The sequence below is a fragment of the Mastigoproctus giganteus genome, chromosome 13, assembly GCF_048544385.1.
Source record: "Mastigoproctus giganteus isolate SK-2022 chromosome 13, ASM4854438v1, whole genome shotgun sequence".
Taxonomy (NCBI): domain Eukaryota; kingdom Metazoa; phylum Arthropoda; class Arachnida; order Uropygi; family Thelyphonidae; genus Mastigoproctus; species Mastigoproctus giganteus.
The window spans coordinates 46,792,957-46,820,251 of record NC_143587.1 but is presented as its reverse complement, the minus strand read 5'-3'; the positions used below and the strand labels follow the sequence as shown (position 1 = coordinate 46,820,251).

The 27,295-nt window shown below is 36.6% G+C and overlaps 1 protein-coding gene across 11 annotated transcripts in view; it reads right to left on the bottom strand.

Annotated features, from left to right (window-relative positions):
* Positions 1–27,295, bottom strand: part of trol (terribly reduced optic lobes) — a 1,731,230-nt gene that overhangs the window by 798,238 nt on the left and 905,697 nt on the right. For 10 of the 11 annotated variants that reach the window (XM_090387691.1, XM_090387694.1, XM_090387699.1 and 7 more), the window contains 3 exons: positions 23,365–23,403; positions 7,006–7,151; positions 1,961–2,034 (listed from right to left, as the gene is read on the bottom strand). In XM_090387691.1, the coding sequence (XP_090243817.1) occupies positions 1,961–2,034; positions 7,006–7,151; positions 23,365–23,403 (259 nt within the window). The remainder of the gene's footprint in view (positions 1–1,960; positions 2,035–7,005; positions 7,152–23,364; positions 23,404–27,295) is intronic. The other variant, XM_090387695.1, reaches the window with a different exon arrangement.

Below are 27,295 nucleotides of genomic sequence, written 5' to 3'. Positions count from 1 at the left end.
GGTAAACTATGGTGTATCTATACTGATGTTATATAGTTAATTATATAAGCTAGTTAATTATATAATTATATTAGATTTTCTAAGTTTTTGTGTTTTAGAGGGTGGGGGACTACCTAGAAACTGTTCTTGAGTAGAGTGCAGTACAAGGTCCTGAGCTGGATATCATCATCATTCTTTTTCTTGGTGATTCCCTTCTGATTCTTGTTCTCTCTCTCTCTCTCTCTCTGGGTAATTCAGAATCTTTTTTTTTTTTTTTTTTTTTTTTGGCTGGTGCAGCATAAGCCTTAGGCTTCCTTGCACCATATGCTAATAATAATAATAAGATGCACTGGAGCTCGTCTCTTAATAGTCAGTTTTTTGTGTCAGTTAATTCACTTAAGACACATTTAAGTCACTTAAATGTCAGTTTTTTTGTCTTTTGGCACTGCATGAGTTAGTCTTCTATCTCGTGATTAGCCATGTTAGAATTCCTTAGGTCCTGTAGGGGAAATCATTTTGCTCCTTTTAGTCCTGGAAAGATAACTTTTCTTTCCAGGTTACCAGCCCATCCATGGAGAGGCAGGAACAGTGCCACTAGAGTAACCAAGCAGCTGAGTTAGTTTGGTTAGTACTATTAAATAAACAGAAAGGTGAGTTCCTTTCTGGAACTCTGCCTAGTTCTTGTAGTGCAAAAAGATGCATTACAACTAAATAATGTAAAAATTGTATTTAAAACCAAAAGAAAACTATTCAGTTTGCACATGCAGTATAGAGCTCACTTGGAATTGCTTAGTTACACTAATAATCACTTGTCACCCGAGGTCAACGATGATGGGTATTCCCCCTAACGATGTGGCTTTCAGAAGTTCCTGTGCATGCTTTTGGCTTCCATCCTCAACTAAAATGTCTCCAGAATGCAGCCATTTTACAGATTTTAGAGATCCTGTCAACACTTCTAATTCTTTCTGGATTAAGAAGAGTGACATTTTCCCAAAATGAGGAAATGGAGAATGAGGAAAAGCAGTGTCACAGATGGTCTATCTTCAGTTATAGGTCTTTTTGAATTGGAATTATCAGTATCTTCCAATCGGTTAGGTAGGGGCCTTGTTGGGGCTCCAGAAGAAATAGGATTTAAATTACTCATATGAGTAAGATAAAAAAATTGATGCCCTAAGTACCTCACCCACCACGGAGCCCTATGAGGGATGTCCACTCGTGAACTAGCAGGTATTGCATAAACGAATGGGATGTCAAGTTTGTTTAGGAGCACCATACCCACATTTCCAATAAGCCTTGATCCCATCCCAGGACCAAAGGAAGGGAGACTTATTGGAATGCAGTTAACCCTACCACTAAGAACTACCCACCAATTGACCCCAGTTGGGCCAGTCTGGGACCTCTCGTCTTGTCAAAGCAGGGGCCCTCAACCACCAGGATCTCCCTTTCCGAGTTTCTACGAGTCACAGCACACAGCTGCACATGCCAGATGCCAATGATGTAGCCCTGGAACCAAGGTATAGGCGTTGGATCCCAGTGATGCTAATCTAGAAGACCAGCAGTATCACTGGGAGGTCCCCTCACCACATACAGCTGCCCACATCGAGGGGCATTCCATACTGAGAAAAGTTGGTCATCAATGATAATGACCAATTAAAAAATTACAAATGATTCCAAAATGATGACAAGGATCAATAACAATGTTTTTGTTATCTGATTACCTTAAGTTTTAGGAAACCTTCAATGATGAGTCAGAAGGAAATTTAATTTAAATTTATTATTAATTGAAGAATAGATATTCATTCTCACACATATAATAGAATCAAAGATTGAGGAAACTAAAACAGAAGGGAAATATCATTAAATATAATTAGTGAAAGTATATTCTTTGTAAAGTTAGTTCTTAAGAACAGCATGCATTTAACTTAGATATGCATTATTTGGAATATAATAAATTGAAATTAGTAGGTCTGTGAAATATTACCTTGCACTGACAGAGACCAGTTGTTCTACTTGGTTCAGGAGTTAAACTGCCTACAGGATCACACTGAAGACCACCTGAAGGAGAAAAAAATTAATTAATTTATAAACTATACAGTGAATTATTTAACTATAATTTTTTGTGCTTTTGTATAAAAAACAAAGATGTCTACTCAATGTATTCTTAATATCATTTTGTCTAATTCTCTCATTTAGCTATATCTCTGTTTCTCTTTCTAAAAGAACCAGTTACCTGCTAATTTTCATTGCAAAGAGAAGATGTGCACATCTTTTCTCTGTGAACAGATAGATTAAAGCATAAAGGATTAGCCATCTGGATAAAGAAGTAGTAGATTAATGTTAATTTTTGTTTAATTTCTTTAATATATTGTAAATTTTATGTTAAAAAATGTTATTTTCTCTGATTATATTTGTTATAAATTTAATAATGTTAAATTTACAATTTGTTAAAAGATCCACGTTGAATACTTCATGTGAGGATACTGCAACTCAGACGGAATGGCCATATTTGATTCCCATGTGAGTAAAGAGTTCATTGCTTGCATAGCCTGTGGCATGTATTCAAGGGCCAATATAGTTGCTAATAGTAGTAGTAGTGGCATGTGATGCAAGAAAGCAAGTGTATGAACTTATGCAGCATCAGTCAAAAAAAAAAAAAAAACCCACACCATTCCCTCCAAATGCCTGTCCAGTTCCTCCTTAAATTTATTCAACCTATCAACTTCTATAACGACAGATGGAAGTTTGTTCCAGCAATTAACCACCCACTGGCTAAAGGCAAATTTCCACACATCTTTTCTACATCTGTCTTTATGCCCCCTTAGGTTCGTAATCTGAACAAGTGGAAGGATCCCATCAGAATTCAGCGGGCTCAACCCATTCAAGGCCTCAATATGAATCATAGCTCAATGTGATTCTTTTCTTGGTTTCCAAAGTAAATATGTACTGATCAAATTAAAACTTGGCACATTACTAGAAGGATTCGATTCACTGAAGAAAGAGGTGCTTGTATTAGAGACAAATATATAACCAAGAGCTTATCTGTAAGTCAGCATTCTGAGTTGAATCATTATGATGCACTCCTGATTTGGCCTTAATTGTTTGTTTTTGTTTGTTTCGGGATTTATTGGGTGCATCGGCAACTATGACCATAGTGCGCCACTTTTGGCCTTAAAAACAGAATAATATAACATATAATGTCATATATAATAACACAATCAAGGTATACTACATTCATAAGGATTTAATTTTACTGGAAGATTGAAGCAAACAGGGAAGCAGGTAACATTTTCTGTCATAAGCATAGGTGAAATAGAACAAAGTGTGCTTCCAGGAACAAAAATTAATGATGCCACTGGCAGGCTCAGATTTTAAGGAAGGTAAAGAGAACATGATATTTTTTTATTTTTTTTTTTTTTGATTTGGTAGTTGTTGGCGCATCGGCTTCTGTGGCCATATTGCACCTCCCAAGGTTTTTGCAGTACTTTGATCCAAGCCCGAGGCGGGAATCGAACCCGCGACCTTTGGGTTGCCGGGCAGGTACTTTACCCACTCGGCTAGTCCGGTCGGCTCAACATGATATAACAAACTGACAATTTGTCAGATTAATATAGAATTGCACTGAAAAAAAAATTAATGTAAGTTAGGATTTGTACTGGCAAATGATGCCAATACGAATTGGCATCATTTGCCAACTCTGTGGTACTACACTCAGGGAGGTGGAGAATGAAAAAGACCTGCAGGTGATTGTGCAGTCAGATATGAAGTTCTCTGAGCAGTGCAGACAGGCTGCCAGAGCAGGTCATGGAGTTTTGTCAATGATATATAGGAATTTTGCTAGAAGGGAAAAGGAGATGATTGTCCCTCTGTATAAGGCAGGCAATGGTCAGGCCATGCCTTGAGTACTGTATATACAGGTCTGGAGGCCTCATTTTAGGAAGGATGTAGATTTGCTTGAGCACAAGAAGGGCAACAAGATTGGTGAGAGGAACAAAGGGGTGAGCTTATGAAGAAATGCTTAAGTTCTACAAGTTGCAGCATCTGGAGACTAGGCACCTGCGAGGTGATCTGATTGAGGTGTATAAGGCGTTGAATGGTTTGAGTAGGCTCAATTCTGTGAGATACTTCCACTTGCTCAGACTAAGAACCTGAGGGGGATATAGATTCAAATTAAGGAAAATAAATTTGATACTGAACTAGACAAACACTTGGAGTGACCGGATGGGTGAAATGGGAAGGTTTTTTTTTTTTTTTGGCTGATGCTGTATAAGCTTGCTTTCTTGCATCATATGCCTCAACTTAATGGTAATGCTAATAATTTGTCTAATTCTTCCTTATTACTCAAACTACTCACTTCCACAACACCAGATGTAAGTTTTTTTCCCAGCAATCACCTACCCTCTGGCAAAAAGTAAATTGCACACTTCCTGCAACTATCCTACCTTACTTTAAATTAATCCTTGTGTATTATTTGAACAAGAAAAGGATACCAAGATATTTAGCTTACTCCACTGAAAGCCTTAAACATCTAAATCACATCTCCTTGCAGTAACCTACTTTTGTGATGCTGCAATTTAAATATCTCTTGTATTTTTTTTTTATCCCTCAGTAATCTCACTGTTCTTCTCTGCTTCTGTTCCAAAAGATCCATATCCTTCCTAAAATGAAGCTTCCAGACCTGTATGCACTTAAGATGTGGTCTTACCATTGCCTTATACAGAAGGATAATTACTTCCATATCACTACCAGCAAAATTCCTCTATCATTGACGAAACCCAATCTTATCACGAGGTGTCCCAACGACCTGTTTGCATTGCTTGGAGAACAATGTCTGGCTGCACAATTACCGGTCTTTTTCATTTTCTCCTACCTTGAGTGTGGTACTCCACAATTTGTACATTATTCTGGGATAACTGCTATCCATATGCAATACTTTGCACTTGTCACAGTTAAACTTCAATTGTAAATTCTCAGCCCATGTGCCTTAATTTTCTAGCTCTTGTCACAGTAGCATACCCTGATTACTGTCATTAACCATCCTGTCAATTTGCAAAACTTAAGCCTTTCTTCGTAAGAGCAACCCTTTGTTCCATTCACTAATTGTGTTGCCCTTCTCTGTACCCGTTCCAGCAGCTCTACATCCTTCTTGAAATGAGGCCTCCAGACCTGTATACAGTACTCAAGATGTGGCCTAACCATTGCCTTATACAAGGGAATAATCACCTCCTTATCCCTGCTAGAAAAATTCCTGTATATCATTGACAAGACACCATGAGCTACTCTTGCAGCTCGTCTGCACTGCTCAGAGAACTTCGTATCTGCCTGCACAATTACCCCCAGGTCCTGTTCATTCTCCACCACTGTCAGTGTAGTACCACAGAGTTGATACGTTGCTCTGGGGTTACTGTTTCCCATATGTAGTACTTTACATTTGTCAATGTTAAACTTCATTTGCCACCTCTCAGCCCATCTGTTCAACAAAGAGTTGATAGTAAATACTCCATAATTTGAGGCAGAGAGGTGCATCGAACAATTACAGTTTATAATGAGGAACTTACTGGATTCAGGATAGATTTTTCTGGATTGGAGAAATGCCAAAATATCACAAATACATAAAGGTGGGGTATAAGTATGAAGCACTAACTATAGACTGGTCAGTCTGACTTCAGTGGTAAGGCAAATCATAAAGAGTGCAATACAGAGACATTTAGGTAGAAATGGAATTCTGAAGGAAGCAGAGCATGATTTTATAAAGATAAAAATTTAACCAACCTGGTTAGTTATTTTTATTATTATTATTATTAATAATATCCATATGATGCAAGGAAGCCTGAGGCTTATGCTGCACCAGGAAAAAAAAAAAGTTCCCAAGTAACCCTGAAACCCTGAGAGAGAGAGAGAGAGAGAGAGAGAGAGAGAGAGAGAGAGTGTGTCAAAAGTAGAAGGGAATCACCAAGAAAGAGAAGAACGATGATATTCAGTTCAGGACCCTGGGTGTGCCAAGCCCATACTCACCAGATGTGAGCCACCGGCGTTAGTCACTCATGAATTGAATACAGGAATTAATTTTGATATTGTTTACTTGGATTTCAGCAAAGTGCTTGACTCAGCCCTACATAAGAGATTAATGTATAAAGCAGGAACACGTTGGAATCACAGGGAAAATCCTTACATTGCAGGACAGGAGATAGCAGGTTGTTTTCAGATTTTTTTTTTTTTTTTTTAAATCACCCTGTATTAATTTCAGGGTTCTATTGTTTGATTGAAATAAAGATTATTATTATAACAGATGGATATTAAAATCCAGTATACAGTATAGTTATTTTCTTTAATATTTATGCACTTTTTAACCTGCAATTTGAATAAAATGAAAATCAATTTAATTTTTTTCCAATTTTACCAGGTTTTGCTATAGTAAACTTCCACAGTACTTCAGTTTCAAAAGCAAGTAAAGCTATTTTTATGTTTACTTTTGAAAAGAAACTTCTGCAATCTTAGAGAATGGTTCTTGTTTGCATTCTGGTACAACCATTAGGTGAGAGGACTTTAATTATTTTGAAAACAAATACAATCACTACTCATGTTTAGCAGTTGAGTGAACTTGAACCACGATCCCCTCAAAGGTTGAGCTTTTGCACCATTGTACCTGATTACCTGGCTATGTTTGGCCTAAAAACTCATGCCATCAGTGATGGGATTTGAACCTGGGGTCTTCCATCCAGTTTGGGAGGTTGTTGTTGGGGTTTTTTTTAGGAGCATTAGCAACTAAGGCCATATTGCTCCGCGAATATGCGGTGGTCATTCCCTTGACCTTTCCGCATCCTCTGTATTTGGTGGTGACGGGCTCGAACCCTGGTCTAATCAAGAAGCGTGTGCTACGCACTGCTGCTCCTTCCCACCTGGCTACGGAGGCGCCAGTTTGGGAGGGTGATGATTTATATTCATTGTACCTATAAGGACACTAATTCATCTAATCACTCATAATTGGCAGATGTTACTTGGGCAGAATTAAAATGATAAAATACTAACCTCTAACTCTACAGCTTCCTCCAGGAACATTGGGATTACCTTCATAACCAGGTGCACATCGCTCACATTTACGCCCTTCATAACCAATTGGGCAAGCATCGCAGGTCACTTGGCCATCTGACTCCAGGAAACACGTTGGAGAAAACCTGAAAACAATACTTCAGATCAGATACATAGGCATTTACCATGAATGTATACCTAAAACACATGGAAAAAAAAAGTTCATGATAATTTTTAACACAAATTAATAATTCAAAGAAGTTATTTATCATAATGATAAAATTATTTTATCATTATGCTTGCATTATTTTACTATTTAAAATAAATTTTAAAAATGTTTTGCTAATACTGGCAACAAACTAGTAACTCTGCATCAGCAATCAATTTTTAGCTCTCAGTTATGCCAATGAACGTTGCATAATGAAGTAATAACATTTTTCAATGAAGTCACTCTATCAGTATATAGTATTGCAATCCATTTCTTATTGAGGCTTGGATTAGTACAGTTTAAGGTTAATGCAAAAGGTTTGTTAAACCATAGTACTATGAATGGTTTATGGGTTGAGAAGAAACTTAAAATAACTCCAATTTGTGGTAGCAATAAATTAAGAAATGCATGTGAAGGAAAACTATCCCAAAGAAAGAATGAAAACAAAGAAAACTTACTGTGAAGTAAAATCCTCGTGATTTAACACCTAAGGGATAGTTTAGATTAAATATGAATTTCAAACACTACTGATAGAAATATTAGTAGAAAAGGCATGTAGACCATGGTGTACCAATGAAGCATCTCCATAAATTGCAATGTAGTAAGGGGAAAAAATAATTTTTTTTTTTGGAAAAATCAATTTTCTGATGGAATTGAGCAGCCTATAAATGCCCAGAAAGCCTATGAAATTCCCAGACAAACTCAACTCAACTCAATTTTTTTCAAAAAAAAAACAAAACACACACTATAAACAATGATAAGGTTTTAAACACTAAACGTTTTCTGCAGCAAAAGCCTCAGGCTTCCTTGCACCATATAGCTAATGATGATAATAACACAGTGCAACATATAGGTAAAAATCACTGCTAGGAAACAAAAAAAAAAAAAAAAAAATATATATATATATATATAGCATGTATGAATAGGAAATGCAAAGAAAAGGAAAACAGGAATTGCACCTGAATGCAAGGGAAAAGAGTGAGAAAAAAAAAAGAATGTTAAGAACCTAAAAAAAAATTTTTTTTTTAAAGGTAAAATTATATAAAATTAGAGGCTGAATTAAAAAGCCAATCATATGTAGAAAGTTGAGAGGGAAAGAAGAAATTTATTATTAATCAATGCTAAATAATAGTGAGCATCAATGTTTTGAAAAACATTTTTTCAAAAACTTTTGTCCTTTAGATGATTCAGAATTTACATTACATTTTATACTCTTAAGCCATGTACATGAAAATAAGGAATTTACACTCTAATTTGTTTAATTTAATATTTTAATTACATACACCGCATTGGCACTACCTTAGTTATGTTTTTAGAGGTCTTATCTTTTTCTCCCTCCCTTTTTTTTTGCTATATTTTAATCTTTCCTCTAACATAAGTTTGCATAGGAATGCAGTGATTTGGTACATGATCAGGTGTAGTCCCCTGATGAAATACCAGATCATGTATCAATATTTACTTTTAGTTAACATCAGATTTTAATTTTATATTTGCCCTACCCCTTTTTCGGACTTATAACCAAAATTACCCACCCATATCTGATGTTGGCTATTACTCATTAATTTAATCATTTTTTGCTTTACAGTTACTTTCTCTCTAATTGGCTTTTCAATTCAGCCTATAATTTTGCTTAATTCATTATAACATACAGGATATTCACATTCTTTTTCATGCCTACAATATTTCCAATTTCTGCTATCATTCTATTAGTTATGGCATTTTGTGTAATTTATGCTTCCATCTTCACACTTTTTAACAGACCTATTAATTCCACCTCGCACATATAGGAGAATCAATGATGAATGTAGCTGCTCATTCAGAGAAAAGGATTTTTATGGGATACTTCACACACAAAACAATAGTAAGGAGGGATTTGGACATGATTAGTGGTTTAGGAAAAAACATGAGAAGAAAAGTGAAAAATCTACAATATAATTATGATTTAAAGGAAATTAAAAACACTGTTACACCACACGACAGAGTTTTAAATATTTATTGAAAGTGAATAACATCAATTTACACTTAAGATTAGCAATGTTTCAAAGCTCAATTAAACTTAATCAAGCCTATATGGGCAGTTTAAATATGATAGAAAAAAATTTGCAATTTCAGAGTTACAATAGGATTTCATTATGAAGTCACATTGATGAATTTTAATACAATATTGGCATTCTGATCATTAAGTTCAGGTAAATTACTTTCAATTAATTCTTTACAGAATTACAAAGAAGGTTTAACAAGAAATTGTCCGTAAGGAATATTGAGATGAGGGCAACCAGGTGTTATAGAAAAGAGGTGCACACAAATACATAAGGAAATTTCCAGAAAATTAACTTGAGGTGGGGAGGAATATGGAAATAAAATCTAAAAGAAGATTATCAAATAAGCAAGATTGTGGAAAGGCTTACCTGAATTCTAGAGAGAGAGAGAGAGAGAGAGAGAGAGAGAGAGAGAGAGAGAAAAAATTTCAAGTAGACTGTTACACTGGGATAGCTGAAGTGATGGGACACAACTTTTTTTATAGTACAAGAGGGAGGTGTGATCAATGAGCATTAAGAATAATGGATTCCCTCTAATAGGGGGATTTGCTAGATGAAAAGATCTTCAGGCTACCCACTTTATAAACAGCCCTGGGAAGAAGAAAAGTATTTTGATATTAAGATTGTGGAGGAGCCTAATAATTAGGTACAAACCTAATTCCATGAAAATGAATTTATTTTCATTTAATGAAAATGAATTCAAATCTTCACAATATCCCTTATGTATAATTTCTCTTAAATATTTTTTTTGCAATTTTGAAAAGAATTAATTGGTATTGGTGTTTTTGGGCACAAGGGCAAGTGAGGCCAAAATGTGCCTATTCCTATGATATGTTTTTATATAAAAATTCAGTCCAATTTGTCATAATAGAAAATCCTATATTCACATCTGCTTAAGATAGGTAAATAGTTCATTTAAATTTGCATTGTATTTTAATTGCATTGCATTGTATCACTTGCCCATATTATTTCCAATAATATGGGCAAGTGATAGAGGCTCTTTCAGTTTTGACAGTGAAAGAAATATATTTTCGGAAATAGGAAGAGTGCTTACAATCTAAGAGTATATGATGACGGTAAGTGGTAAAGTACAATGCATGCATTGAGGTGGGACATCCTCCTTGAATAAATATATATGGGTTGGATGTGTATGCCCTATGCATAATCTAGCTAGAACAACCTCTTCCTGTCTGTTTTGCCTGAAGCTAGATTTCCATAATGCTGGTTCCTCTTTGATTAAGAGCAATTTGTTGTTCGTTTGTGACCTCCAGATTTCAGACCACTGAAATGTATAGATTTTTTTAATGTGCTTCAAATAATCTATATATGGTACTTGGTAATGTGATGGTATTGTACTGATTGGTTGTTTGGCTGCCTGATCTGCTCTCTCATTACCTGTGATACCAGAATGCCCTGGGATCCAGCAAAATATCACTGCATGATTCTTACTGTTCATAGGTGGTTTAAGCAGGAAAAAATTTGTTTTATGACGGGATGTCTAATGCAAACACTGCACTCATGGAATCTGTGTATATTATATTGCTAGTATTGTGGGAAGTTTATATTTTCTAGGGCTAATTTTATTGCATATAATTCTGCAGTGTAACTGCTACACTCAACTGGTAGTGATACAGAAAGTGTAAAAGAGGAAAAGACAGCCACCACATCAACAGAATAGTGTTTTCGAACCATCTTAAGGTATCACAGTGAGGGACAGTTACAGACCAGGGTGGATCAGGTACATCATTCTCTTGAAGCATATTGTCAAATTTATGTCTCAGGCACATATCACTTCTTTTAATCGAATACCAGTGGGTCTATTTTCAGTAACTTTGCTGTTGTAGAACGTGATCCAATCAGGGTTGAGAAGCAAAGGTCGAACAGGATGGGCCGAAGGCTTTGAATTTTGGCTGCATAATTAATGAGCAGCATTTTCCTTCTAAGGTGAAATGGAAGGGGGAGGGATGTTCTAAAGGCTCCTAGCACAGTACGAAGGGCACTATGTTGTGTGTTCAGTCTGGTTAGTGCACTTTTCCTAGCTGAGTCACAGACAACAGCTCCATAATCTAAGCGAGACCTGACAAGAGCATGATACAGATGTAGAAGAGAGTGTCTATCGGCACCCCATTTCATGGCAGAAATGGACCGAAGAATATTTAGTTTCTTTAAACAAACAGTTTGGAGATATGTTATGTGAGAAACAAAGTTAAGTTTGGTGTCCAACATTAAACCTAGGAAACAAAGATTACTGGCGAGTGGTATCAGGTGGTTCATTAGCCGAAGTTCTGGTTCTGGATGCAGCTTGCATTTTTTGTAGAAGTGAATTGCAACTGTTTTTTGTTCTGGCATACAATATCTATTCTGCTGTGTCCATATTTCTAGCTTATTTATGGAGAGTTGCAGCTGTCTTTCAATAGTATGAATATTTTTTGAACTGCAAGATAGAGTGAGATCATCGGAGTACATGTATAATTTGGCAATATTGGGAATGTTGTGGGTTATAGTGTTCAGTGTAAGTGAAAAAAAAGAGTAGCGCTAAGTATTGACCCTTGTGCAACACCTTCTTCATGAGTATAGATACGAGAAAGTACTGTTTGATAACGAACCTGAAAAGTTCTGTTTCGGAGAAAGTTTTGAAGAAATTTCGGTTAAGTGTCCCTGCAATCCTAGGGAATAAAGTTCTCACAATATGCCATACCTCCAGGTTGTGTCAAAAGCCTTTTCAATATCCAAACTTACCATTACAAGATGTTCATTTTTCTCATAAGCATTACAGATGTTAGTCTCGGCTTTCACCATGAGATCCAAAGTGGTTCTATTTGGTCGGAATCCAAACTGATTGTTGTTCAGCAGCTTTTGAGTTTCAAGAACCCAGGTAAGTCATCTGTGTATCAATCCTTTCTAGAGTTTTACCTAAACAACTAGTGAGGGGGATTGGTCGGTAATTTTCTGTGAGTGATTGATCCTTTCCTGGTTTGGGAAAGGCTAAAATAATGGAGTGATGCCAGGTAGAGGGATATTTACCTTCAAGAAAGATCCGATTAAAGAATGTTATTAGCAAATTCAAAGCTATATTGTTTAGATGTTTCAGCATTACATAAAAGATTTCATTAGCTCCAGCAGCACTATTAGATGATCTGTTTAATGCTGTTTGGAGATCAAAAATACGAAAAGGTTGATTGTAGGCTAGATGATCTGTTTAATGCTGTTTGGAGATCAAAAATACGAAAAGATTGATCGTAGGCTAGAGACTGGGTAGTTTGGAAGTTTCTTATATTTTTCTGCTGTGGTTTTGATTTGTAGAAAATAAATATCATAAGCTGTAGTGGCAGACGTTTCAGAGAAAGTCTCTGAAAGTGCGTTAGCTATTTTTTGTGGTGAAGATATTTCTTGTCCGTTCTTGGTTAAAATTGGAGCAGAAACCACTAAATATTTGCCATTTAGTTGTCGAATTTTTTTCCAAATAATTTTACTGCTGTCTTTTGTGATAGAGGAGGCAAACTGTCTGTATCCATGATTCTTTTTTTGGCTTGTCTTCTAATTTGTCATGCTTTTGATTAAGCCTTTTAAACTGAATTAAGTTGTCAGTGGTTGGAAACTTACAGAACAGATACCAGGCTTTATTTTTTTTTCCTTTTTCACTACAGTACAAGCATCATTCCACCAGTGTTTTTAGGTTTCTGTGTTTGAAAGCAGAAGACCATGGTATTGCTTTGGAAGCTGCTGCTAGTATTTGTTTAGTAATGTGCTCAGTGACATCATCAATGGACCTAGTCGTATCAATAGCTATCAAAGGAGATGGAGACAGAATACTTTTCCCAATCTGCTTTGGAAAATTTTTATAATACCTGATGATCAGGGTAAGGTGTCTGCATTGTTTGAATTCTGCATATAATTGGGAAATGATCACTGTTGTGCAGATCATTTAAAACTGTCCAATCTATAATAGGAAGTAACTCAGGGGAACAAATAGATAAGTCAATTGCTGACATAGATCCCATGGAGAGATGATTGTAGGTGTTATGACCAGTGTTCAGCAATGTTAGGTTCAGTTGGTCTATGAGCTTTTCTAGCAAGTGCCCTCTATTATCCATGTGAGCAGATCCCCATAGTGAATGATGTGCATTAAGTCACCAAGAAGACAAATAGGAGATGGTATTTGTTTTACAAGATCTTGTAATTCTTTCAACATGTAAATATTGTTAGGTGGAAGGTATAATGAGACTAGAGTTATTGTTTGTCCCATTGCTACACGAACTGAAATGGCTTCTAAGTGGGTCTAAAGTAGAATGTTTCTTGCTGTAAATTTACAATCCACTAGAATTGCAAGAATTTCTTCAAGCCATGCACCTTCTGCATGGCTTGAAGAAATTCTATCTTTTCTATAGGCTGTATAATGTTTAATTGAACAAGTTACCTGTGGATTTAAGTAAGTCTCTTGCAAGCATATGGCTACAGGATTACATCATGAGATCAAATTGTCTATATCTAGTATTACTGCGTAAAGCTCTGCAATTTCATTGTACAATGTTCTTCATTATTTGGTTTCAGAGAGGGAAGATGATTCTGTCTGTTTCTTGTAAGAGGGAGCAGTTTGCTTTTGACAATCATGTTTAGTCTTATCCTTTCTTGGAAAATAAGGGCGTCCATATTTTGTACTCCCTTCTACATAAACGGTTCCAGTAAGTGAACATCCAGTCTCCATGTCATCTTCTGCATGAAGATCAAGGACTGTTTCTTCTTGTGAATTTACAGCTTCACTGCCCATGCTGCTTGAATTTGGTTGTTACAATTCAGTGGCGTGTTGCCTTTGTGCTTTATCGATTGATGTGATTTTAGATGGAACTGACAGTGGGGTATTGTTTATTTCATTGATTGAAACAGGTTTGTTAGCGGGCTGATTTGTCAATAGTACAGATTGTGCCCATTCTGCAATGGATGTGTTAGGTGGGATTGACACCTCTGTTTGGGTTGCAACAGCTTGACAGTTTTGGATAGCAGTAGCATAGCTGCATTTTAGCATAGTTACCTTGACTTGCCTTCTTGCTTCTTGATATAATACTTTGTTTTTGAACTTAAACTTCTGTATCTTTTTTTCCATTTTCCACAGATCACATGATTTTGAATAAGCTGGATGATCCTTCTTACACAATTTGGGCACTCTGGAGATTTTGAAGTACAATCTGCTTGAGAATGATTTTTCGAACCACAATTAGGACATGTAATTTCATGCTCTGCATGTGGTTTGAGAATGACCGAATTTTTGGCATTTGAAACATCTTAAGGGATTTGCAATGTATGCCTGGACTCGGCAGTGCAGATAGCCTGCTTTCACTGAGTTTGGTAAATTTGGTGTACTGAATGTCAATATGATATTTCATGTTGGAACTAGTTTATCATCCTTCTGGATCATAATTCGCATTGCTTGTGTTACTTTTTGTTCTTATATTTCCGTAACTATCTCCTCTTTGGTGACGTTTAATAAATCCTTTTGAGGAGTTCAGTGTATTATGCAGCGTGATTTTGATTATGATTGCGCTTATAGTTGACAGTTTCAATACCTGTTCAGAGTGTCTTGTCTGCATGGCTTCAATTAATAGATCTCCTGACTGGTGTTGTTTTACCATTTTTGGTGTTCCTGCTGAATTTTCAAGACATCTTTGAATGACAAAGGGAGACAATTTGCTTACTGGTTGAGTCAATAATGAATGCATTAACAGAAAAGCTGGTGGTTCTGATTTGCTAGAATCTGTTCTTATTCTTTTCAAGAGACTAAGATCATGTTCCCTTCTACGGATGTCAGTACGTTGAGGGTCTGTTAGGTCTAGTGGTGGATATTTGCCACAATCCATTGTTGCTCCTTTTAGCCCCGGGAGAGGGGCTTCTCCCAGGTTACTGGCCCCGCCATGTGAAGGCAGGGGCGGCGCCAACCAGTGACCAAAATATAAGGTAGTAACATTGCTAGCGAGAGAGGCTTTATGAAAAAAGCTAGTACTCACTCTAGAAAAACACTAAAAAAAAAAGTTTCACTATAAATCGCTTGGAAAATATCACTTTGCACATGGGGCCAAGAATTAATTGAAAGTAATTAAAGTTTACACGAAGGAAGATATACAGGTTGAGTTTGTCCTAAGTAAACAAACTGATTTATCTTGAGGTTTTTTTAAAACCAAATCCACCAGTATCAATAGATTAAAGTCACTTTTCCCCAGCACAAAAATTATGCTTATTATTATTATTAAAAAAAAAAAAAAAAATCCAATTCTGCTGTAATGTTTAGTACCTTCCAAGGAAACTAAAGGATGGGTCAGATAAACCCCATTTAAGATCAGCAGCTGTGATCAGAATTAAAAATGACTCTGGGCAGATTAATCCATTCCTTCACTCAAGTTTTGTTAACAAGCTTAGTAACAATTTCAGATTTTGTTGTTGAAATGCTGTTTCAAGATATGTTAATTCACTGTTTCAGTTGTTCAACAGACCACCCTCTGGCAACCACAAGGGCCCAGTTTACTTACTGCAATATTTACATGTAATTCTACATATGTAGGCAAGTCTTACGAGATTTTGAACGAGGATTTAAGAACACTTCAAAGATGTCAAGTTTGGCAAGATTAAAAAAAAAAAAAAAAAAAATCTGAAATAGGTTCCTATGCACTTTGTTGTAGAGGGTTTTTGAGGTTTCCAAAATGCAATCACCTGCTCTACTGACCCTTCATATCACTGAAGGAATTTTGAGGGAGCATTCTTCGTTCAGTGCTTCAGAGCCTCGGCTACAAATAAGAAGCAAGGTGTAGACTTTCAGCAGTCTTACTTCAAACTTATTTCAGTGAGGCTCTCCCCCCCCCAAGCCCAACACCTTCCACAGGAGGCATTATTATTATGTCTAAGGTGGCACCTAGACTTCCGTCTATCTCCACCTGATAAAGTTGACTTTGTGCAGAACCTCTGCAAAATTCCACAGGAGGCAGTCCATATTCATTTACTGGGCCAATTCTATCCCAAATCAGTGGTTGCCTGAAAACAGCATCTAAATTCAAGCAACTCTTCTGCCAGCCAAAATCACAGCTATGACCTTCAACAGAAACCTAATGACAACCAGAGAAGTTCCTTCGAAGGCCAACCACATTGATCAATCCCAGGGGCTCGCATCTGGTGAGCAGGGACTTGGCACAACCCAGGGTCCTGAGCTGACTAGAACCTTGCTACTTTTTTTTTTTTTTTTAAGCTGCTAATCACCTCTGGGTTGATCTAGTCAACATAAAGTTCCCTCTACCCCTTATTACCTTCTCTCTTTCTCACCCTCCTGTTCTCATTTTTTTAGGTGTAAAAGTATTCTTCTTAGGATTTACCGTATTTCCCCATGTATAAGACACACCTTAATTTTGGGGCCCGAAATTTGAAAAACAATGTATTACATAAAGTTATTGAACTCAAGTTTCATTCATCATAAAATTCATACAACTCCTCATCACTGTCAAAATTCCCATCCATTAGCTTGTCCTCATCTGTGTCTGATGACGAATCACTGCCTTCGTATATTGCCTCATCCTCAGTTCCATCTATGGCATTTGAAATGCCACACTTCTTAAATGACTTGACAACGATCTCAATCTTGATATTATCCCAGGATCTTTTCACCCAGGTACAAACTTCTCTTCTAGTTGGTTTCTTCACTCTTCCTGCTGGTGTCAAATTGTCTCCAGAAGACTTCATCCATTGGTTCCATTCGTCTCTCGTGGCAGCTTTGAAGGGTGTGTTAATGCTGACATCAAGTGGTTGGAGCTGGGATGTCAAGACTCCAGGTATGACGGCAAATTTGTTTTTTGATCTGCAGCAATTTTCTTTATATTTTTTGCATCTCCTGATCCATCCAACCCTTGTCATGAATGTGGACAATCACTCCTCAAGGAATGTCTTCTTTTGGCATTGTTTATGGCATTGGTTACCCCCTTCTTATCAACAGTTCTATTACTTGGGACATCAAATTGAAGGGGGACTTCATCCATATTTGCAATCTGTCCCAACTCAAACTGATGTGCCTTCCGACATTGAATGACAAAACGATGAAATTCAAGGACCTTCTGCTCATAGCTTTCAGGCATCTTTTGGGCAAGTCTGGTGCGGGTACGCATGCTTAGTCCATTCTGTTTCATGAACCTGAAGCACTAATTGTGTCCTCCTTTGAAATCAGTAACTTATTTTTCTTCAGCAATTCTTCTTGCCTCATGCTGAACCATCTTTGTTGACACAGGAATTCCAATTGCCCTTTGCTCTTCAATCCCCTTTCTAAATCAGGCCATTTTGCTGACTTGCCTCTCATGGCCTTCTGCCGTGGCGTTTTCAGTAGGGTTTATTCTTCCCGTAGCCAGTCTCTGATTGTTTTCTCAGTTGGAGGAGGAGCACCAAACTTACGTTCAGCAGCACGATTTCCATTCACTTTTGCAATGGATCACTTTTAACTTGAATTCAGCACTGTACGAAAATCTTTTCTGAGCCATTTCTGGGCAGAACGTGGCAAAATGTAACCTAATATGCCGGTAACAAGTGCGAAACAATAGCGCAAAGACAACAAGCACGAAAAAGTGGGAAATGCAAGCAAAAAAAAAATCTACTACCACTGTATAAGACGCACCCGGTTTTTATACCCCAAATTTTTCGAAAAAAGGTGCGTCCCTCCCAACTTTCCTGCCTGCATGGTAAAAACATTTAAGTTAATCCTTTTCTTATTCTCCTCTTTTTTTTCCTGCATTGTTTTGGTAGCCTTTTTAGTTGAGAGACATTCACTTCATTCTTTGTGTTCTAATTCTCCATATTTTTAAGGCAGCCCACTTGTAGACTTTCCAAGTCACCTGTTCCATCTTAAATTTCTACCTAGCATTCCTTGCTTGAGCTGTCTTCATTCCCTATTCCTCTTTTTATGGGAAGTATATATGTGATTCACAAAGTTATGGCATAACTTCAGGAGTCTATTTCTGAGGCAGCTTTTCATAAAAAAGTTCATATGAACACAAGCCAATTCTAATTTAACTATGGAATTATGTAATGTTTGTCGATCCTCAGCAACACAACAATGCAAATCGTGCTCATAACTTGTGCATCTTTGCAACCTTGATTGAATGTAGTCTGACAAAGCACGTGCAGTGTTTCATCACATATGCCTGAGCAAGAGAACATAATTGAGACAGTAAGAACAGCAAAGTCACTGTGCTAGCACAAAAGACATCCTTAACTTGTCACTTTGGAATTCTGCAGTTTGGGAAAACATCACTGGCATTCAGCAACCACAGTTTTGTCACAAAATCCATAAACATACACTCTATGGGCATATTCAGCCCTTGTAAATGTAAAGGGCATTGTAAATGTAAAGGAAACAAAGGAATGACACTGCACTTGTCTCTTTGGGCAATGGTCAAGCATAGTCATGACAGTGCAAGAATTGAGCATGATTAACAATGGTGTGTTGAAACCTATGAAAGTTTTAAGAGTTTTACACATTAGCATCAATTCCACTGTAGGAATTTAGCCATTATTTTGGCTTGGTAGGTCCATCAGGTGGCCTCCAAGGTGCTGAAGGCTTACATTTCTAAGTCCTGGATTTATCCTTTCTGGGGAAGTATGGACGCAGTCCTGTGTCCATTTTCTCCTGAGCAGAGTTCCAAGACAGAATAATCTAGTACCTCCTTCTCCCTGACATACATGTTTTCTTAGTACTAGGGGATACTTCAATTTTCTTGGTGTTTTCTTTGCCAATTTTTTTTGTTACTTGTGGAGCATTAGGAGGTACCAATATGGGAGTAGTAGCTGATCAGTCGTTCTGTGCAGGTTTTTGTGAGGTTAAGGGGTAATGTGCGATGGGAGTGAATGACTCTTTTGGAGGAATGGTCATGTCCGTCTGAGTTCTGATGGAACATCTCCCTGCTACCTTCTGAACATAGGTCGGTTTGTTGATATTTATAGGTTTAACCGTTTTCCTTGCCTACTGATATATGTTCAGCTGTGCCTTCAGCCATTGAATTTCTTTTTCTTCTTTCCACCTCTGGCATGCTCTTGAGTAGACGGTGTTCTCCCTGGAAGTTAATGCAGGTGGGTTTTGTGGCTGAACAAAGTTATTTCGTGGTTCTTTGCACCACATTGACCGTATGCAAGGACTCCAATGGCAGGCCATTTGAGAATGTCCATACTTGTGGCACCTAAAACATCATAAAGGATTTGGAACATACAGATGCACTCAACAGTTGATGTAGCCAGTTTTAATCTCATTAGGAGATGGTGAGTTAAAAGTCAGGATTATATTTATAGTGGGAACAAGTTTCCCGTCCTGATGTAAATTAATTATCTTAATAGCAATTACCCCCTCTGGTTTCAGTTCAGAGTAGATTCTGGTTTTGGTAGTATCTTTTCCAGTGGTTGATAAAGTTGCTTTAACCCAGTTATCTAGAGAGGTGTTGGGCAGTATTGACACATCCGTTTGAACTGCAATTGAATGATAACTTCAGGTGCAAAAGGCATAAGATATTTGGACTAGGCATAGTCAACATAATTTGTCTGTGTACCTCATGATATGTGACTTTATGTTCAATATTGTACTTTTGAATTTTTTTTACCCCAGTTTTCCGCATTCCACAAGATTTAGAGAAGGCAAGGTGACTTCCTTTGCAGTTGGAAGTTGAGGCTGAACAATCTGCTTCTGTGTGATCCTTTGATCCACAAATGGAACAGATGGCATCACCTCTGCATGCCTGTCGAGAATGGCCATATTTCTGGCATTTAAAAAAATCCAGAGGATTTATTATTATTATTATTAGCTACATGGTGCAAGGAAGTCTGAGGCTAATGCTGCACTGGCCAAAAAAAAAAAAAAATTTCTGAAGTACCCAGAGAGAGAGAGAAAGAGAGACAAAAATCACCAAGAAAGAGAAGTATGATGATATTCAGCTCAGGATCCTGGTTTTCCAAGCCCATACTCACCAGATGTGAGTCCTAATGTAAGGCTGAATATGGCAGTTTAAATAGCCAGCTTTTACTGTGGATGCAAATCAGGAGTGCTGAAAGTTAAAATGATGGATCGTGTTTTATAAGATTTCTACCTTTTTTGGTCATTATTCGTCTCACACTGATTACCTTTTGATTCCCAAGTTCCAGAACTAATTCATCCTGAGACACTGTAAAAAGGTCCCATTCTGTGATGATGCTTTTCGATGAATTTGAGGTATCGTGGGGTAAAGTACAGATACTGGCAACCCATCAAATGTATTGTCTTTAATAGCCACTCAATGTTTGGAGGTAGCTGTTTCAACCAGGAGGTCTCCAGATTGCATTCTCTTCACCACTTTTGGTTACCCTGCAATAGATTCCAAATGCTTTTGGGTCATAAATGGTGATAACTTGCTTAGTTTGAATAAATTCAAAGGTCAACTGGATAGTTACCTGTATGAGGAGGTAAGCATATACAGTCAGTCCTCGTATAACACGTGTTTACATTACACGAATTTGATCATACACGATTTATAAATAGGGGAACGATATCTTATATAACACGAACCGAATTCACTTATGCACGATTCGCCTTTGTGTTTATAAGAAATGGTAGTCGAACGCAGAATCACCCCCAACTGAACGCAACACGATAGGAATGAAGAGAAGATTCTGAAAATGTATTTATGTGTTTTAAATCAGAGAAGGGGAAACACATTTCACCATAATAACGTAAAAACCAACACAATTCCAGCTATCAGTATAATCGCAAATGCAATTAGATCGAGTTTACTACCATAATGTTATAAACAACAGATTCCACTAGCAGAAACGCAACTGGAAATTGTTTTATGGTAGTAATCCCTAGAAATGTGCTTTAGTAAAATGTGAGGTGTTAATAGTGTATCTCTGCCTTTACGGTGTTGTTTATTCAGTTGCTAATTCAGTTGCTACATGCGCACAGCTTTGTTTATGTGTATCAAGTGCGCCTCCTCGTTTTGTAATTGTGCTTTATTTCCTAAAAATGAGTAAAATACTTAAAAGGTGTGAAAAGAAAATGTCCTGGTGAAGACACTGCAGATTCAGAGAGAGAAAAAAAAAAAAAGCAATATCGATAAACAGAGGCAGACTGGGTCAAAAATTCTTACCCGGGAAAATTTATAGTGGCCTCATACTATGGTTTATGGCCAAAATCGCACCGGCCTCCGGCCCACCGGGGTTTCCCCGGTAAGGCTTGTGGGCAGTCCGCCACTGTCGATAGCGAAAAAATATGAAACTGTGAAACGCTTTGAGCAAAATGAAAGACCATGTGATATTGCACATGCTACAGACCTAAATGAGGCAATGCAGAGAATTACAAAGAATGCAGAGAAAATAAAAACAACTTTCATAGCAGGAACAACTCAAAGTGTAATTAAAATCCATTAGATTAAGAAACAAAGAATTGAAAGAGATGCAACGGCTGTCAACTGTTTGGATAGAAAATCAAACAAAAAACAAGTTTGCTTACAATAGAAGCAAAAGCATTAGCAATATTTTATTACGTAACAGTTGTAAGAAAATACTTACATATTTTATTACGATTATTTATTGTGTTTGGTAATGTTTTGGTTACAAATGTGTGTTCAATCTTGGGTGGTCGGCACCTAACCCTATTTTTCCCATAGGGCCTGTTGTTTATATTGCATGATTTTGCATTGCATGAGGGTTTCTAGGAACACAACTATCGTGCTATACAAGGACTGACTGTAATTTGTATTTTCTTATCTATTGGGTCTGTAATTTGACTGACTGTAATTTGTATTTTCTTATCTATTGGGTCCCCCCCCTCCCCTGCCAGTGCAGTAAAATCCTGTGGCTTCCTTGCACCATATGGCAAACACTATTACTATATTATTTTATTATTATTAGCCATATGGTGCAAGGAAGCTTGAGGCTTATGCTACACCAGCCAAAAAAAATTCAGTTACCCTGAGAGAGAGAGAAAGAGAGAGAGAAGGGAAACACCATGAAAGAGAAGGATGATGATATCCAGCTCAGGACCCTGGGTGTGCCAAGCCCATACTCACCAGATGTGAGCCCCTGGGGTATTTTATTCCTGTTTATTATTTTATAAATAGAACTTATTTATTCTTATATAAATGAGTTCAGGTGCAATAAAAATGAAGTGATTAGTGAAAAAAATTGCCTCATTAATGCTTCATTAAAAATATATTCAACAACCACTGGGAACACCTCAAACAATTCCTCTAAAATCAATTTAAAAAAAAAAAACAGTTACAAAGAAGGAAACATGTAGTACATTTTTATGTCATAATGCAGAGTTGCTGGTCATAAATCTATCCCATTTAATGTGTTTTCCCATTACCATTATATATGTAGTTAAAAGTAGTGGTAGCATACTTCTGCCAACACCATCAAAATAGTATGTTGATCTGATCAAATAAAGTGAAAATTTTGACACAGCAGAAACTATGATTTTAGAAATAAATTTAGTAAACTGTGGTCTATCTTATATTTGGTGGCCAGCATTTGTAAGCCCATAACCTTTACTTATAACAGGCTAAAGTCTGCTGACTGCCAAAAATGGCATGTACTCATTTGTACAAACATATAATGAAGAAGTAAACTGCAAACCAAATTTTCAAAGAGCATTAAATTAAATTTTATTTATTTTTAACCTAAATGTAATCATATATTACAAGAACCAGTTTGCCATCCAATAGCTCTATTCAAAGAACAAGTATTGTATTAAACTGAAATGAAAAAGCTTCATATTACTTGGAAGATGCGTCTTTAAAGATGTCTTGTTTTTGTGAAAAGATGTGTCTTAAAGATATCTGGTTTTTGGACATTGTATTTGTATTATCAAATCAAACACCAGAATAAATTTAAAAAGATTACTTAACAAAAGTTAATTTTGATCAGTTTTACAACTTACATTGAAACCCTTAAACATACAGTTGCACCATAGTGCTATTCCTCTTATTTTCTTCTAATTTTGATTTTTAGTTAAAAACCAAACTTCTATTACTCCAACTTTATAGGTAATACAAAAATCTGAATGTCCATCATAACTCACAAATGCTGTATAATGACTACATTACTACTTGCAAGAAAGAAAATTTAAGTTACCATTCCAAGGGAAAAGCATCTGTCCATGTGTCCATTACACTACAGAGAGCAAGCATTGAAAAATAAAGATAAAAAAAAGAAAAACAACAATATTCAGCTATATTTTATTTAACAAAAGGCACACATGTTTTATATTTAATTGTAAATATCTTTTGAATGAAAGTCTCCACACAAAAGTTTAGCCTTTACTGGATTAAACAGCAAAGTCATACATTAATCTGTTAAAATAAAAGTTGTAGAATGCTACTAACAGTAGAAATTTCTGGTGATGGTAGCAGCCAATTGTTATTAAACAACTTTTTATGCAAAAAAAAAAAAAAAAGTCAGATGATTAAAATGAATTTTCATAGATTGTATTAGTAGTGGCAAATGATGCAAGGAAGCAAGCTTACACAACATCAAACAAAAACTACCCATATTATTTGCTCATTTCCTCTAATAGCTAACTAATAAAAAATTCCACTGGGCAGCAATTGCAAGTTTTGCAACTGATAACTTTCACACATATGACTTCCTTGCACTGTATAGCTAATACTAATACTCAGTGCTTGGGTATCAGAAGCATCCTCATATAACCACTTACATAACTTTTTCAAAAAAATAAAATTAATCCTTATAAATTATTTATGGAATGGGAAAGGGTTTTGTGTCATTTTTGAAATAATGCTTCCTATAAGAATCAAAGGCCATGACTGAAAAAAAAAAAAGAACACTTCTCTGTATTAGTAAAATGGTTTATCTTGTAATTTAACTGCACATCATAAGAGTAAAATTATGCATTTCAGTACAACTGTGCTTACCTTTCCTCCATCATGAATGACAGAAATATTTAAATGACAGCTGTCCAAATTGCAGCCATGTTCCTACCCATGCTGGAATCAAGGAATACAAACAAAGAAGCTTCATATAAACTAGAAATATCTTCCATATATCTGTCATGATAGCCATCATGAAAAAAAAAAAAAAAAAAAAAAAGTTTGTTTACATTTTACTGTTTCTTTTACACATTTTGTATATCCAACATTGTTATTGGTTTTTTTCTAGTGTGAAAATTTTGGTGGCAGAATAAGGTTGTTTTCGCAATGAAATGGGCAATGTTAAAACTCAATAATTAAATATAGCATTTGTATTTGTCAAATCACAAATAATATGCTAGCCACCTTAAAGCAGAAAGCATGCTGTTTAGTTTTTGAAGATTATATATTCTCGAGGCAACCTCCTCCTCTACACAGGCATTCTTCTAAACTTCCACATATGTTCCATGATACAACATAGCATCTCCAAAGGAATTCTGGTAATTTCTTCACAAGTTTTCTTTCAGCTCGTCAATATTGTTTGGGCAACTTTTTTTTTTTTTTTAAGTGCCCCATAATAATAATAATAATAATAATAATAATAATAAACACCTGCTGATAGGTCTGGAGACCTTGGAAGCAAAGAAATGTCTTTGCCATTCCTGGAGATGATATGGTCATGAAAAAGCAGGTCTTATTGTATCCACTGATGCCCTAATGGTAGGAGATGCCACACCATCTTATTGAAACCAACTGGCCTCATTAACTTGTGGAAACCTAGTAGTTAGTTCAGTCAAAAAAAGCTGCAGTCATGTTCTCAGAGTGGCCTAACATCACTGGTGTTGCCTTTCCAGTATTATCTTCAAAAAATAAAATAAGTGCCAATAATACCATCAAATGAAATTGTACACTACACTGCTACCTTATCTGATCACTGTGCAATGGTTGCTTGTGGATTTGGTGAAGATTTTCTTCCAACCATAATGAAAACTTTGTTTATTCACAAAACCACTTCGATGAAAGTAAGCTCCATCAGACATACATAGATTGTGAATAAAGTCTTCATCATGATCCATTTGAGTTGGCATTTCTTGACAAAAATTTTTGCAGGCAAGGTTTTAATTCTTGCAGTACCTGTACTTAGTGAGTATGGAAGTTTAAGTCCTGATGCAATATTCATGATACACTCCTACTGAATAACTTCAATGGCAGCCTATACCAACATGTAGAATGCTCTGGATGCCTTCTAAGCACGGTCCTGACAGATCCAATGTTTTCTGGTGTACAGGCACTTCTTATTCCACCCAGAGACTTCTTTTTGAGAGCAGAAGTAGTTACTTAAAAATTACATATGTTTAAATGGAATGAGCAGTAGTACAGGATCTTAATACTAAAGTTTAAAGTGAGGGCAAAATAAATGTCAAGCTGCCTCATAACTGATGGTTTTGTAAGATGCCTTCAGAGCGCAAGTGTGTTGTGCACCCCCCCTCCACTTTTCCACGGTTATTAAATGGCATTATGGTGGACAAGAATAAGTTGGTGACAATCCTCCCCACCATAGTACCCAGAAAACTGCTCATTTCCCTGCCCACCTTCTATTACAGAAGTGCATACCAATACTCATATATATAAGTCTGCCATATTCTTATGGATTTTTTCCCCCTGTTTGCTCTGGCTACAAAACAAAGACCTATTTGCTATGTTTGTGGATATTATATAAGTCTGAAGCAAGTGAAGCAGAATATCACTGGTGGCACCAAGTTTTACACTGCAAAACTTTGTGTAGTTGCAGGTAGTCATAAGTAATTAAAGAGACAGTTTCACATTTGTCATTAGTGTATGCGGTTTGCCATACTTCAAATGTGGAGAGAGCCCAAAACCATCTTGATGACTGCTGTAGTTGTGATGAAACTAATGTACAGCTGATTTATCAAAATTTAAAGTTTATGGATCAAAAAGTGGTAATGTATCTCAGCATGCCATCCTCTATTGCACCCATGGCCAAAAAATTGAAACCTGCCAATTCCATTCCAAATCCACCTTCCAGAGTAGTGACTTCAGAATTGGATGAAGAATCTGGTGAATAAAATAAAATAAATAAATTCTTATTGTAAAAGATATACATACCAACAAAGTCATGTATGACAGAAAACTTCATGGTCAGAAAAATGGCCAAGGGATTGACATAATAAATTAATTAATTTTCAAGGAGAAAGCTGACATCAAGATATCCAATATCCTTCCCATCAAGGATCAATAGGGTGAGTATAGAGTTAACAGGGAATGCTATTTTAAGCTAGCAATTCCTAGACCTAGCAAATTGGAAGGGTTCATTTAGTTACAACATTTAGAATTTGACTGAATTTATACAGCTATTAGATCATATGAACAGCACTGTGTTCTAAGATTGTCTGGTGATACTTCTTATTGGTAGCAAATTTATAAGGGTGACTTTGAGTACATTGCGTGATTGTGCAATTTTCACCATTTGCCCAGGGAGTTAATCTATTAGAAATATGCAATCTGTTTCTATGGGTGGCTAGGGAAGGAGTTACCCAAAGAGTACAGAGTGGAATCCTCCAGTGCACACTATCCAAGAGATCAGTAACCGAAATACATCCTATGAGCATATTTACTGTGGCAGTGCATCTCCTCTCAAAGATTGAGCTATGGAGCCTTGGGATTTTTAGGAATTGTGCCAGGGCTGTGGTACTATTGATATGGGGTACAGCATGCTAATGAGCTGCCCACCTGAGCAGCCAGTATTCTAAAGCATACAATGGTTTAGTGTAGTGGTGGCCAAAGAAGCCCATGTTTCTGCACTATACAGAACTGTTGAATAGACAACTGTTGTGATGTACTTTCTTGTAATTCTAATATCCCTGATAGAGGAGGTGCTGCTTAATTTGTCAGCTAAGTTCAGACATTTTAAGATGACGAGCACCTAGGCGATTATGAAACTTCAACTTGGGGTCAAAAACAACTCCAAGGTCAGTGTGAGCGAACATATTAGGAATCTGAGTAACACAAGTAACAATGGGATCACAGATGATGCTGGCTTAAAGGAGATCACAATTGGGCTAACCAAATCAGCCATATTTATGCAAATTGGATGGCATAATATGCCAAATAAGTCA